Source organism: Anopheles ziemanni, chromosome 3 (assembly GCF_943734765.1).
Source record: "Anopheles ziemanni chromosome 3, idAnoZiCoDA_A2_x.2, whole genome shotgun sequence".
In the NCBI taxonomy this organism is placed as follows: domain Eukaryota; kingdom Metazoa; phylum Arthropoda; class Insecta; order Diptera; family Culicidae; genus Anopheles; species Anopheles ziemanni.
The window spans coordinates 43723486-43738319 of NC_080706.1; the positions used below are offsets into that span (position 1 = coordinate 43723486).

Sequence of the window (14834 nt, forward strand, 5' to 3'; positions counted from 1 at the left end):
ATTAAATTTTGATATGTAAATTTGTCTTTCCACACATATCCGATGTACTCAACTAAGGCCACTAACTAATTATTTTTAACCTGTTCTTTCATCCAAAACGCCGGAAAAATGTGGTACAAACCAAGAAAATGACACGAAACCACTTGAATCCGACGGATCACTTTTCCTGGTCGTGTCTAACCTCATGTAAACAGATTGCTTGTATGCCTCGGGTGATTCACGGTGGAAAATGCAGAAGACACACTTGTGGCGAAAGGGAAAATGCATCCGTTGCACAGTTCACAAAAAGATGCACGACCATTCACAGTTAAGAGAGAAAAGGTTAAAGAAATCGTATCATCAACCAAATGTACCCTTGGAAATGCCGCCAACGATTGTCTTGCTCTTTGAAATTTTCCAATGTTGAAAATGATGCGTCAGTGATGTTTCAAGTGGAAAAATCAACCCAACGATCCTTTCGACCTCGATACCTATTCATTTGTCCTTCTCGAAATTCCTAACCCGTTTCAGCTATGCATTTAACTGATGCAAACTGATGAGCTATGCAATACAAAAGGATGTAAAAATAAAAATTTATTTTATTCGAAACACTGTTTTAACGATTGATTCCCATAACTGTATTAAACACTAGGTGTTTTTTTTTAAATGAGTTAGTTTTTGAGTAATTGAATTTCCTTGATTGTGGAATGGAAGGTGTGCAGTTTTCGATAAGTGAATCATCGTTGAAGATATTTTAAATTAAATAGTTTCCTTTATGTTTATAACTGTTAATCTACGTTTTCAAAACTTGAAATTATCTACGTTTCCACATGGTTATGTTTTCCATTTCAGTTTACTTTTTAAAAATTCTGCCTAGCGCAAAATTGTTTTCATAATTATTTCACTTGCTAAAACTCGTGCTCGCATCCCACAGGCGTGAATAGGAAAATGCACCCTTGTATTGAACAGTCTCGCTCCGGTGGAAAAACTAAGCCGCTCCGCACACTTTTGCGGATATTTGCCTTGCGTAAAAGGGCGTGGCCTACCGGGAAAGAGATAGCACTATGTGTGTTTTCCCAACAGTTCGAGATGGAGCATTTAGCAAACACATTTTTTTTCACCGTCATTTTGCTTTTAAATTGCAGCAGAAACAGTTCAACGTAAATATTACCATATTATGCCCCTGCACCAATGCACGGAAAAACCAATATCAGCAAGGCGAACAGAAAGAAAACAGAGGAAACTGTGCGTCTTATGAATTTTCCACCTCCATGGTTCAATCGTCCAATCAGAGCAGGCGGCAGAACGTTTCGATGGGAAACGGTTTCGGTTAGAACGGCGGGAATGCATTTCTCCGAGGACTGAACAGCGCAATATTCAAACCAACAACGTAAGTTAGACGTAAGGAAGCGCATTAGTCTTCGTCGAGTGCTTGAACCGTGCGTGCGTGAAAGCGGTTCAGAACATTTTCCCGAGATTCATTCATTCCTCTTGAGGTGATGTGTATTATTCAAAATAAGTTCAATATGACGAAACTGGTGAAAGGAGTTTTTTCATAAATCGTTTTAAATGTGACAACGGGTGTCATGTAGAAAAGTAAAGCGTTGAGAAAATGATGCTACAAAAATTAAACTAAAAAAAGTGAAAACAAAAATATTCAAACTGGCAAGTTGACGTGAAAAAAAAGAATTGCAAACGATCAGAAATATCATTATCAATAAAAGAACGAGAAGACAATTACCAGCTGAAGAGTGTTTCCAAATGTACAACAAGATGTCCAGTTTTGAATCGGCCTCGTCGGACGGTGGTGATCTTTGTCAACGTGTTTGTGATCCGGATCCGTACTATGAAACCAATGGTGGCTACTATACGCAGCTTTACCCAGCAGATTCACAAAACCCAGGTGTGCAAATCAACGTGTGTTTTTCGACGGTGTGATTGATTTAGAAACATAAATAGAATTTTTAATAAGCCCTTAGAAGTGTTACAAAGTTTGATCAATTCAAAGAGATTATTATATTGAATATTTCTCCCAAAATGACATTCGACAGGAGCGCGTAAAATTAGCTACTTCCTTTTTCAAATTCAAACCCTCAAAACTGTAAAATTTTACCAGAATACTTTCTTATATGCTCCTGCAGAAGAGCTGTGTTTCGAGACTCGCTTTCCGAAAAAAACCCATTCGGCCGGCTGTTGAAGGATTATTTCTTTTTGTATACAAAAGAAAAGTTTAGGCAACTATGAAGTAAACGAACGGTATAACAATAAACCACCCAAGAGATGGACGAGGTGGAAAAAGAAAAATACCTCGATGAAGAGAGTTCAACAGGAACTCTCTAAATTTAGCCGAATTATTACCTCCGTCAAGCGGCTCGAACGGTAGCTCCAAAACAAACAACCCAGTGCCGATAACACCCAAGGTCCCGGGAACACACGTTCCCGTCCGCATACTTCCCGGGGGCTTCTGGGATCTTCCGGCCGTAAAAAAGAGGAACCACGGCATTGCCCAGGGACGGGACTGTTCCGGCGCACTAGTGCAATGCTCGCTTCGTTTCACAGTTTACGTTGGAGTTTTACTTGCGCCGGCCTGTGGTCGCTCTGCAGCAGTTTGATGATAACTTTCATTACGTTTGAGGTAACCGAATCCTAGGGTCCATCAATAATCCGTCACTCACCGCTGAGAAGACTCATGGCGTGGAGGTGTATTTGATATTTTTCGATACTATTTCCCGGCAATCGTGACTAATCGTTTGGTGATTTTGAATACAATGTTGACGAAATGAGGGTGCCTGAAGATGGCCATTGGGTGTGGATATTACCAATAGGACGAACATGAAATTAACCATGTGTATGACGGTGCTTTTTCATATATCATATATGATTTTATACACTCACAGACAACGTACCAAAATTGTGTTTGATGCTGTTGACTATCTGTAGTATCAAATAAAAGAGATTTTTGTACTTCCATGGCATTTTGTCGTGTATTCTAGATTCTTATCTTTCACATTGTGATAAGGCCATGTTTGCACATACTATTCTAAATAATAACCCACCTCTACAACAAGCATCGGTGGTTCAGTGGTAGAATGCTCGCCTGCCACGCGGGCGGCCCGGGTTCGATTCCCGGCCGATGCAACTGAATTTTTTTTTTTCCAAATTTTTAGCTTCCATTCGTTCATTGCTTTATCAACAGTCCGTAGTTAAAACCAAAATGCAACCTCTTATGCTAAACAAACCCAATACTATCCCGTTTTCCTTTTTCCGGAAAACATTCAGCTAGCGTTGTACCGTGAAAGGGATACTTCCGTCTTCCTACTTTCTCTTAACATAAACATTCTCAAGTAGCGATATCCTGACACCGTCGTACTCTACCGGCATTAAGCAGCCACACGAGTAAAACCAGATTACAATCAGAAACATCTTAAATCGACCGAAAAATCATCACCGAAAATAAACAACATCACTCATTCATCATGCTAGCAGTCAGGAAATCAGACGGTTGTCAGTATTTTGAATGAATGCGAGTCCTTGTTGCGCTGTCGTTAGTTCACCGAGACTTTCTCTAGTCGAGTAACACACTTTGAACGTAGTAATGTTACGCTCAAGAGGTGGTATCTTCAACAGCTTCTCATTTTCCACAGCCCGCAAACGCAAGGCTATCGAATAACGGGGTTTGGGTGTAAAGGATTCAGCAGCAGCCCGACGAGTTCCGGAAACCGGACACTTTTCACGCTCCTTACGATCCCACACGGGGGAATTATCCTAATCCTTTCGTTGCTCATACTTTGCTTTCTATCATTTCCCATCCTTTTCGGAAAAAATACACCGATTTCCCATCGAAGGAAGGTGCCGGTTGTTGGTGGTTCCGTGGCAAGTGCACTGTGGCCCTGAATTTGTTTCGAATTTTTCACCGACCTTTTCTCTCTCCCGTTCTGTCGCCGCCAAACCAAACATAAACAACGGTCCGGGATTTATGTGCTTTGTACGGTCGTGCGTGCGCCTTCCTTGTGCGCCTTTCGACAACCCGACGGTGACGATATTCTTTTTCCGTCCAGAATTAGGCAAGAAGAACTGAAGGAAAACTCCGCACGACTCGAGACACCATTGACTGTGATTGTATCGTACGCCTATGGTAAACAAATCATTAAGATACGATACACTGCTTTTGGGGTCGGGTTTTTTCCTGGCCTTCCGGGGAAACGTTGCTCTTCTTTACGCGCTCGCTCGTGTTGAGGTCACTGAAAGTAAAAACTCTCGGTAAGATGAAGTAAATAGTCCTTTTTTCTCTACTTCATAAACTTACCTTTCCATCCTAAACCACACTTGACCAACGACCCCGGGAAAACGAACGCACGCACCGAGCGGTGGGATTTGTTTATTATTGTTGTTTCACGTTGGAGGGAAAACTTGCTGCTTCGGAACCCCGCTTGTCTATACTGATGGCCTTTTTCCCGTTTCTTTTTTTTCTATTCTCCCCGTCAGCAGCAGGAACGCCGGTGAACGGTCACGGTGGCCACGGCATCCTACTGGAAGAAGAAGGCTACTGGGGGTCACCGTGCAGCTCGAGTGAATCGCAACCGGATCCCACCCACCGGGATCGCTACTCGACACCGCCACCGCCCCAACCGCTTTCGGCAGCGATGACCCAAACGGCGCTGGGGCTCGGCGGCAGTACGGGGGGTGTCCTGGTGCGTCCGGGCCTTCGACACATCCCATCCGCGACCATCCAACCGGCCGACCAGTCGTCTTCCTACTCGTCCGTCGCCTCCTGCTCATCGTCTTCGTCGTCGTCTTCGTCCGCATCCCCGTCGACGTCTTCGTCACCCTACGGAGGTCATCCGAACGCCGGCTATCACCACCAGCCCCGACTTTTGGCACACGATGGACAGCACCAACCACACCAGCATCATCACCACCAGCACCAACAAACGCCACCGTCCATGTACTGCACGATGGTTTACGACAAAGGCGCCGGTAAGTTAGGTTGGTAAATGGTTCATTACACTATAAACTTGTGTCCAAAAGTACTACTCAAGACAGAGTTTGGTGTACCACTTGAACACTTATTCACATCATACTGAACACTACATAGTTTTTACATGTATCTTCGATGATAAGTACTCTCTTATCAAATTTGTTCATTGTTCAACATGCGCAAAGATCAGTAGCAAAGATTAGATTGCTTGCTCGCAAAGCTCAGATAAAAATGATTTAGATCAAATAGGTGTAAAAACACAGTTATGAAGGAAATGATGAATAACAACGAAAGAGCATCAAAAGCAGGGACATAATACTTCTGCTAAAGTTTTCTTAATTAATCTTTTGCAAATAGGAAAATGGAACAATCATGATACACCCCCATCTGCGTAATTAGCAGCAGTGAGATTTCAATACTTATTTTAATTAATGACAATTAAAGTTGATGAAAAAACTTGTTGGGATGCGAAATATAAACAATATGCCAAAGAATCTGCCTTTAATGCAACGTTTCATCTTTCGCAACGTCTATAAAGCATTTAGACGAAAACTTAAACATTGTTTTCTTTTATGTGATAAATGTTTGTTCAAATGTGACAACAATATAAGATAGGTTATTGAATGATTGTTAGTTTAAACCATTAGCAACAATTTAAAGCCTTGTTTTCATGCTTGAAAAATAAACAGGTTAGTATCAGAAATTGTTCTACAACAAAAAAACCAAAATGCTGTTATTGAAATTTCCTCGTTGATGATATTGTTCTCCTACTTCATATTTGTACAATTTTAAATGGTTATGAATATATTAGCGAACATGTAAAATCGTTCTTCGTTAGGTAGAAAAAATGAGTTCAAAAATTTGATTTTAACATAAAATTAATCAATCCATGTTTAACAACATCAAATCCTGCACTATTTCTTTGCACGCGCAAACAGCTTACATCCCTGACGAAGGATACTACGGCGGAGGGAATGGAACATCGCTGGACATTGTATCCGGCACTGGTGGCGAAGATCATTCGGCGCACCTCCAGGTGACCCCATCATCGACCGGAGTGATCCCCGGCAACGGACTGCCCGTCGTTCGCGTGGTCAAGCGCCGCAACACCGCCAACAAAAAGGAGCGTCGCCGGACGCAGAGCATCAACTCGGCCTACAGCTCGCTGAGGGATCGCATCCCGAACGTGCCGAACGATACCAAACTATCCAAGGTATGGTAGAATTTTGTACCTTAGAAGCTTGGCTTGTAAAAGACAACATTTTAAAGTAGAAAATGTTGAACTTTCGCTCAAAGGAAGGCAAATCATATTTCTCCCAAGGGTCTTCTACGCAGCTGGATAGATACTGACACACTTGGTTAAACAATGTGAGCTAAAAAGTAGCTAATTTTACATTTGACCAAAACCAGAACCCTAACCACATTTGCGAAGCTTCTTCTAAACGTTGATCCAAAAGTGCTAAAGAACACAATGTACACATGAAAACGATAATGAATCACTATTAATGGTTGCGCCCTTCCCTTCTCCGGACAGATTAAAACTCTTCGGCTAGCCATCTCCTACATCGCCCATCTGCTGGCGGTCGTCAACGGAAACCAGGACCCGTCGTGCGACTTCCGAGCGGAATTGGTGCCCTCGTCGCGCAAGATCAACGCCGAACGACGCGCCCAGAAGACGCTGATGCAAGTAAGTACCAGCTAGATAGTGGCCAGCCAGCCACTGGAAGTTGCCGATTCCTTCCCATAAGCGGGGAGTAGAATATTAAGTTAATTTCGGCAGTTTTTGGAAGTGAAACGAAAGCTAAGCTTTTTGCTTGCAACCGGGGGGATGAAACGGGGAAATATTCTTAATTGAATCATTATCTTTATGGGTAGAGTCTGGTTTATGCTCCGCTCGTTTGCGTTGGCGCATAATTCAGATGACAGGGACGTCCAAATCAAACGGAAATCGGAGAAGGGGGGAGGGAAGAAAGATCCCGTTCACCAACAGTCTGGAAAACCAGCGCTTCTATTTTCGGTGCGTACAAGGATGGAATCGGCAACAGCAACCAAACAACAGTTGCACACCAGTTCTTGTAGCGCCAACCAACCGAATCGGGTCTGGTTTTAGCACCCGCCTTGGCAGCCCGCTCGAAAGCAGACAAATATCCATCGGGGCGGGTGGTGTCGAGGGTGTGAATATTTCCACGGGTTTTCATTACCCTCGGCAGTCACACAGCCCCGGAGCCGCGTCAGAAGATACAACTTATTTAATACCGCAAAGTGCCCACTAATAGCGAGTAATTAGATTATTCGCGCAATGCAACCGTGGGTTTGTTGTTTGGAAAAAGCAACACCATTTCCACGCCGCGTGCCACTGGATGATGATGCTGATGCAATGGCAGTTAATTCGCTGATTGTTTTGTCATACCCGCAAACCCACAATGCAACACAATCGCACTTGACTCCTGTTGGGACCTGTTCGGTCGTTTAAGGGGTGTTTTATTACTCTTTCCTTTTATTTAAACGATTGTTAACGACTTTTCCGGCCCCTTTTTCACGAGAAGAGCGGACCCGAGAGTGTGTCGAGGGTTGGGAAAAAGGGTCTGCGTGCTGCACTGTGCACGGATTGACCAACGTTCAGTCCATCTTGGAACATCGAACGCCAATTACGGCGGAAGGAGAAAAGCGTGTGTGTGTGTGTATGTGTGACCACGATTTGGGTGGGAAAATGAACGCCCAAAGGATGGCGGGATATATCTCGTCAGCGAGGAAGAACCAAAAGATAGAACCTTTGTTGCGAGCAAAAGCGAGTGGATGCGAAATAGCACGACCTTCGTCACAAGCCTCGATGGCGCAGTAGGCAGCGCGTAAGTCTCATAATCTTAAGGTCGTGAGTTCGAGCCTCACTCGGGGCAGGTAGTATTTTTTTACCTCCCCTTCGGAAATATGATTTTTTGTGTGAATGTATGGCGTTTTGACAGAACGATAGGACATCCAGAATTTGATATTTTCAGAAACTGCCTCGTACCTGGATTGCAGAAGAGCATAATTAATCCACTTTACAGGTATGAACGAGAGTATAAATACCATAAGTAGTATAATCTAGATAAGAAAAATATGACGGAAACACAAACAAACTATTTGCTAAAACATAGATGCACAGAAGGAAAGTAATACAGAACCAAAATCGTACAATAAATATAGCACGGATTAACGGAGCTGAGAATGCTACAAACTTTAATTTTGAAAGTATGTTAAAGTGTTTTCCTGCACGAGCCATTTGAAAAATAATATAAAACATAGAGAATGCGGCAAAAAAGAGACTCTTATGGATTTGTATTGACCCCGACGTGATTTGAACACGCAACCTTCTGATCTGGAGTCAGACGCGCTACCGTTGCGCCACGGAGTCTTCGAAGTTGCCAACCTCAGATTACCAATTTAATCACGCTTACACAACAACAATTTCCACCCACCGTCTTGACTTGTCACCAATATCAGAAACGCCCCTTTTTCATCATCTCCCGCCTGCCGATTGTATGCGCATGCTCCTTGCATCGCTTAGCGAAGAAGGATGTATCATGTAACAGTATGTAATGTAACCCCCCATGTAGTGGGCACGTGGCAAAAAAAGAGCGATGAGTGATCGTCAACCGCGAGGGTGCAACTATGTGATAAATGAGGTCAAATGATTGAACCGTCGACATCAACATCGTTTAAAACCCCGAAAACATCATTAACGACGCCCATTTTCGGTGCATTGGTATTTATTAAATTACTTAAAATTCCTACCTTCGATTCTCCTTGTTCCAATTAGCAACCTGTTCTAGTTTTTTTTTTACCTTCGGCAATTAAAAAACCTTGTTCCCTGCTTATAGAAATGAAATATGTAAACCCATTTGTTACTGGAAACATATGCAACCTGCCTGGAAGTGAAAGAAAATACGAACAATTGATATAAATAACTGGCTCAGACTTTAAACATCTTTCTGGCTGAGAAGCCTTTCAATCAGCCCGTAACTTTCAGCGGCGGTGCCTCGCAGATGAAACGATTCCTGCGGAAGTAAAACTTGAAGTGTTGCTCGGTCCAAAACGGGAAGATCCACTCAACGTACCACAATACGGTATATCGTACGACAGTACACTTTCGGTATTAAAAATTGTCCCATACGCCGCTTCCATCCCATGGGGTAATCAAAACACTATCCATTTTTCCATAACGAACGTGTAGCTTAGCTTGCTTCCCATGAGCATGCAGAAAACCACTTGACATTGGGGCGGGAAAGGGAACGAAAGGGAACGTTCGAACGATAAAACTGCACTTGAAAATTTTCATCAGACAAATGATGATAACTTGCTCGATGCTGATCTTCATCCCGCAGGCAGCGGTATATTTACTTCCTACTGCGTAGGAAGAACCCATTACTGTAGAGTATGAAGCGCCAGACCTATAGTTTATTTCCGCCCGTCATTTTCCGGGATCGGAGTTGTCCCACATTTCTTTGATTGATGTAGCGCCCTTTGATCGCTGGAAGCACCAACCGCGGATCGGAAAAAATCTTTTTATCTAACAACGAGCAAAACGAGCAATAGAAACGGATATATATTCTCAAAACTGAATCTTTTAACCCATCGATTTTAATCGTCACAAAAGCTGAAGTTCCCATCGGTTCCTTCGACGGGGGGACACGCGAAGAGTGTTTCGGTACAACTGAAAGTAATGTTATCTCAAGTGGAAACCCATTTTCCGATTACAAATCTCATAGCCACGATCCATCCTAGAACGAAGCCGCCAGAGTAATGGTGCGGGACAAACGAAGTGCGTGAAACTTTTCGTGAGAAACTTCGCATAACGCTGACATGTTGGGATCGGCGGCGTTTTCCTTTGGCCGTTGAAAAATACTTTATACCGTCTCTCTTGTTCTTCCCACCCATGAGGCATAGGCTTAAGGCTTCACTTAGAAATCATTTGTCAATAATGCTAATTGTATTGTGACTCTCTTTTCGTGTTTTTCGTTTCATTTTCCACAGAATCTTTCCACCAACGGAGATGTCAGCAATGGCGCACGGAAGGTGAAAGGACGTACCGGATGGCCGCAGCACGTTTGGGCGCTGGAAACCAAAACTACGATCAAGTAAACGCCGCAAGGGCGATGAGGCACATACTGTCCTTTCGCGACAAGAAAAGGAAGATTTCATTTTGGATGAACGCGTCCAGCAATGGTGTTTTTGTGTTCCAAATCAAACAAATGAAATTATATATGTCTACAAACTGTCAAATGGAAAACAGTGAAAATTATTTTTGGTTCAATAGGTGACGTAAATATTCCATCTTTGCGCAACAACCGAGCTAGGCGGAATGAAAGATTAAGACATTTAAAAGCAGTCCCGAAAATGACAAAACTATGCAAAACATAATCTACAAAACATACTACGAATGCTTCGCATAATTTAGCACATGTATTAGATAAACATTGGGCGGCAGAGGAAAAGGAAATCCAATCCATTTGGGATCTTTTAAAAAAATATATAACTTCTCTAGATACTATCGGTAACAGAAACCAAATGAACTGTGTAAATATACAAAATACTTTCCAGTACTTACTCACTTGCTGCTGCATTTCTCCGCTGCTTTTCATCTCAATTCTAGCAAGAACCAGGGAGGCTGTGCCATTTTAGATTAGAGAGATAAACTAAACGATAGAGTTCTGGGAATAAAGTAAAAGATCGGCTTCAAAATATACTCCAGCGTGTTTTGTGTTCTTGTTTTGGGGTGTCTCATTTTTGCAGTATAATTATCCGAAATTTGAACCGTGCGATGTAGAATAACAGCCACCGCTTCGGGTGTATTTCCCTAACTTGGCCACAAAGGTGACGGGAGACCTCGGTGGTATGTTGGTATCTTTCGTGTTTCATGCGCGTGCGGATGCGCAATGGCTAATATTAGATACATTCTAATCGCTTTCCACGGAGATAAGTCGAAGAAAAAACCAGATGGCCACCCCCATCGTCAATTCGGAACGGACGCGCGCGTTTCCTTCTTCTTTATTCGATATCTTATCCCTTCTCCTACTTACACATCCTACAGACTAGGAGAGGTTTATGGGAATTTGGTACGGGTTCATGTATAAATATTTTTACTCCCGATCATTGCCGTTTGGAGCGTACACTTCTGCACACACAAAGAGGTACGTGCGAGCAACAGCAGAGGCAAATTTCAGATGCATCCGGACGAGATTCACAAGAATCTTATTGCCATCCATCGATTTATATGTTCGGCGTTACGGTTTCTTACGTTTGGATCAGTTTACCCCACTGAACACAGATAATAGCAACAACCCATTTCGAAGGATGGGCAAAAAGACCCGTAAACATCAAACCGGAAACGCCGGTCAACTGTAAATCGATTTACTATCAAAGTTTCCGATCTATATAAACAAACAACTGAACGACAGCTCAGCCAACTATCCGATACGAGGTTTCGGAAATCTAAAGATATTTTACCATTTATCTCGCGATGTTAATTATGCATAAAAGTATTTCTAATGAATGTAAGAAATGATGCTTTTGGTTCCTATACATACGAATGTCACACTTAAAGTGTAAAATCTCTTGAACAATGTTTTTTTATGATGACTTACTAGTGTTTATTAGTGTGCCAGCCCTAAAGCAGGCGATTTCAGTTGTTGTGATCAATAGTGCGGCTTTTAAAGCTATATAAGAACCCACTTTCGCAAGCCTCGATAGCGCAGTCGGTAGCGCGTAAGTCTCATAATCTTAAGGTCGTGAGTTCGATCCTCACTCGGGGCAGGCGATTTTTTTAATCATCCACAGAAAATTTTTTATATTGATTTCAAACAACATAAATAAGAAACTGGTCTGAACTCAGATGTGCTCCAACCTACGATAATACACACTATCAAAACATGTGGAGCCAAGAAAACTGCAGGATTTGGATATGTTGTTGAAAACTACCGTACTGATGTATCCCAAGATAAGATCAATAACCATGGACCGCCGAGTAACCAGAAAAAGCATTAGCTATTTTAATGATGTATTTAGACAAAATGATACGTTTTCGCCAATAATTTAAAGCTCTCAGGAAATTTAAAATTCCAACCAAAAAAGATGACCCCGACGTGATTTGAACACGCAACCTTCTGATCTGGAGTCAGACGCGCTACCGTTGCGCCACGGAGTCTTATATACTACGCCTTTGCTAAAGCTTTATTTTAATCCACAAAATAACCTTTCATTGGGATATTAAATTTTTATCAGTTATCATACACAAACACTACATTGCTACTTAGTGAAACAAAATCGTTTGAGCAATTCTTTGTTTATCGATAAAGCACACCATGTGTTTCATAGCATACATAAAAATAGGCCATTTTATAGTATACTATTTTCACCGGGAATAGCCATGTCAGTATGGTTCAAGGTTTCTTGAGGCAAGGTTGTATAACATACACAAATCGAAGCGATGTTGAAATGATAAAAACGAATTATAGCTCGTAAATGAAACAAGCTTGTAATGGAAAACATGTTTACAAATCTGATAGTAATCGACAGTTCTGGTGTGCCATTTTAACTAAAAAATGGGGAAAACGTTTAGCAGACACTCTACCTCCAACTCTATGGACCGTAGGAGGTAGACTTTGATCCCTTTTGAACGAAACGCACACCAAATGCGGCGTTCCGGAATGTTTTCACTGTCATTCACGTAGGGAAGCTAGACCGGGAAAGTCATTCCCCTCTCTGTTCAATTTATTTACATCACCCCGTCCGTGCACCTCGTTCCACCCATCACAACCAGTTACGACCAACACTGCCAAAACGAAAAATGATCAACACAGGGTAAGTAAAATCCGAGTGATAAGAAGGATAATTTGGTTAATTCATCGCCCGAAGTCAATGAATCCTTTCGCTTTTGGTCGGGACTTTGACTCTGGCAGCGTTATCTGCCATGCCGGCGTCAGATAACGTAATATCGTCCGGGTACAAAGGTCGATCAGCATCACGGTACAGCGATTATAAGCTTGTCCTTCTGTGTGCTGTTTGTTGCGGTCAGTAGACGCTGTGGTTGCATGTGAATTTTACCATGAAGCATAAGCATCTTTTCTGCATGATCGATCGCCGATGTGCTGCCTGCCACGTCGGAAGATCGATGGACGAATGATAGTCTTTCCTTCCACAACAATAACCGTCTCGGAACTGTGTGTGTTTACGGAAGAGACAAACCGGTTTTCTGGCACTCTATGCTTACATCGACCTGTTTCGGCACATTACAACATGTTACACCTTTTTTAAAACCTTCGTTGTTTTTTGTTGCATTTCTTTATCAAAATTATAGAAAACTTGCCGGGCGCACTCTCTTCATTACGGGCGCATCGAGAGGCATCGGTAAGGCGATTGCCTTGAAGGCTGCCCAGGATGGTGCAAACATAGTTGTCGCCGCGAAGACGGCCGAACCACATCCTAAGCTACCCGGAACAATCTACACAGCGGCAAAGGAGAGTAAGTAACTGGATAAAATTTGTTAGGCAGTGAGGCAAAAAACTTAACGTAATTGGCGCTCATTAATTTAATGAGCCAAAAATCTTCTATGGGAATCATTTTTTACACCATCAATCTTCTTTTATAGTTGAAGCAGCTGGTGGCAAAGCCCTGCCCTGTGTTGTAGATGTCCGCGACGAGGCAGCAGTCCGCACAGCTATCCAGAATGCCGTTGCCCAGTTCGGTGGCATCGATATTTTAGTCAACAATGCCAGTGCAATTTCCCTTACACCCACGGAACAAACCGACATGAAACGTTACGATCTGATGCATAGCATCAACACAAGAGGTACATTCCTGGTGTAAGTAGAACATGCTCTTTATGGCTGTGTTAGCCCCTAGTAAACAAGTTTGTCCTCATATGTTCCTTACCCTTTAGGTCCAAAGAATGCATTCCTTACCTTCGCAAAAGCAACCACGCGCACATCCTGAACATTTCACCCCCGCTAAACATGGTTCCGCACTGGTTCAGCAATCATGTCGCCTACACGATGGCCAAGTATGGCATGTCGATGTGCGTGCTCGGTATGGCGAAGGAGTTCGAGAGCGCAAACATTGCCGTCAATGCCCTATGGCCTCGGACGGCGATCTTCACCGCCGCCATGGAGATGCTGACCGGCAAAGAAAGTGATCAATTTTCACGCAAGCCCGATATCATGGCCGACGCAGCGTACGCCATCCTGTCGAAGGAACCGAAAAAGCAGAGTGGTAAATTTTTGATCGACGATGAGGTGCTGACGGCGGAAGGAATTACCGACCTGAAGCAGTACGCCTGTGTGCCCGAGAACGCCGACAAGCTGATGCCCGATTTCTTCCTCGACGTTGCGCCCGAGAAGTTGGTTGAGTTTGCGGCGGAAGGAAGTCATGCGGCATCGCTCAAGAAACCCCAGGCAGCTGCGGCCGGTGGCAAAATTGAAGGTCTGTTCCAGAAAATCGAATCCATGTTGAGCGAAGAGATCGTGCGCAAGACCGGCGCAGTGTACGAGTTTAAGGTGAAGGGTGAAGAGGCCGGCACGTGGTTTGCCGATCTGAAGAATGGTACCGGCCAGGTGGGGAAGGGAAACCCACCGTCGAAGGCTGATGCCGTGTTGACGATGGACTCGAAGCACTTCTTCGATATGTTCACCGGTAAGCTGAAGCCGGCGAATGCATTTATGACGGGCAAGCTGAAGATCTCCGGCGATCTACAGAAGGCAATGAAACTGGAGAAGCTTATGGGTGGTCTGAAGGCCAAGCTTTAGGCGGGGTGTGTATGAGTGTGTGCATGTGAGGGAGTTTAATGTATTTATCTTATGATTTCTTTTGTTTCATTGTGAGATGCAGGGTTTAATAAATGATT

At 43.2% G+C, this 14834-nt stretch overlaps 2 protein-coding genes and 5 non-coding genes across 7 annotated transcripts; 5 read left to right on the plus strand and 2 right to left on the minus strand.

The window, feature by feature from the left end:
* Positions 1–1740: 1740 nt before the first annotated feature.
* Positions 1741–10078, plus strand: LOC131288507 (heart- and neural crest derivatives-expressed protein 2). The gene is made up of 5 exons (XM_058317649.1): positions 1741–1882; positions 4471–4956; positions 5896–6170; positions 6492–6644; positions 9971–10078. The coding sequence occupies exons 1-5, from the start codon at positions 1741–1743 to the stop codon at positions 10076–10078; spliced, it is 1164 nt and encodes a 387-aa protein (XP_058173632.1).
* Positions 3047–3117, plus strand: Trnag-gcc (transfer RNA glycine (anticodon GCC)). The gene has a single exon. It is a non-coding gene; the product is annotated as a tRNA-Gly (tRNA).
* On the plus strand, positions 7782–7854 carry Trnam-cau (transfer RNA methionine (anticodon CAU)). Its single transcript has one exon. It is a non-coding gene; the product is annotated as a tRNA-Met (tRNA).
* On the minus strand, positions 8280–8351 carry Trnaw-cca (transfer RNA tryptophan (anticodon CCA)). Its single transcript has one exon. It is a non-coding gene; the product is annotated as a tRNA-Trp (tRNA).
* Positions 10079–11676: 1598 nt separating the features above from the next.
* Positions 11677–11749, plus strand: Trnam-cau (transfer RNA methionine (anticodon CAU)). The gene has a single exon. It is a non-coding gene; the product is annotated as a tRNA-Met (tRNA).
* A 319-nt stretch (positions 11750–12068) lies between these two features.
* Trnaw-cca (transfer RNA tryptophan (anticodon CCA)) lies at positions 12069–12140 on the minus strand. Its single transcript has one exon. It is a non-coding gene; the product is annotated as a tRNA-Trp (tRNA).
* A 292-nt stretch (positions 12141–12432) lies between these two features.
* LOC131286209 (hydroxysteroid dehydrogenase-like protein 2) lies at positions 12433–14750 on the plus strand. The gene is made up of 4 exons (XM_058315133.1): positions 12433–12796; positions 13293–13456; positions 13584–13797; positions 13875–14750. Exons 1-4 carry the CDS (start codon positions 12783–12785, stop codon positions 14734–14736), a joined length of 1254 nt encoding a protein of 417 aa, XP_058171116.1. The 5' UTR covers positions 12433–12782; the 3' UTR covers positions 14737–14750.
* The last annotated feature ends 84 nt before the right edge of the window (positions 14751–14834 follow it).

What these genes read in the sequence shown, in the direction of transcription:
- LOC131288507 (XM_058317649.1), top strand. Translation starts at nt 1,741, where the DNA reads ATGTACAACAAGATGTCCAGTTTTGAATCGGCCTCGTCGGACGGTGGT. An exon ending in ACGATACCAAACTATCCAAG is followed by an intron (nt 6,171 to 6,491) that starts GTATGGTAGAAT and finishes TTCTCCGGACAG; the next exon opens with ATTAAAACTCTTCGGCTAGC. An exon ending in CCCAGAAGACGCTGATGCAA is followed by an intron (nt 6,645 to 9,970) that starts GTAAGTACCAGC and finishes CATTTTCCACAG; the next exon opens with AATCTTTCCACCAACGGAGA.
- LOC131286209 (XM_058315133.1), top strand. An exon ending in CTACACAGCGGCAAAGGAGA is followed by an intron (nt 13,457 to 13,583) that starts GTAAGTAACTGG and finishes CTTCTTTTATAG; the next exon opens with TTGAAGCAGCTGGTGGCAAA. An exon ending in ACAAGAGGTACATTCCTGGT is followed by an intron (nt 13,798 to 13,874) that starts GTAAGTAGAACA and finishes CTTACCCTTTAG; the next exon opens with GTCCAAAGAATGCATTCCTT.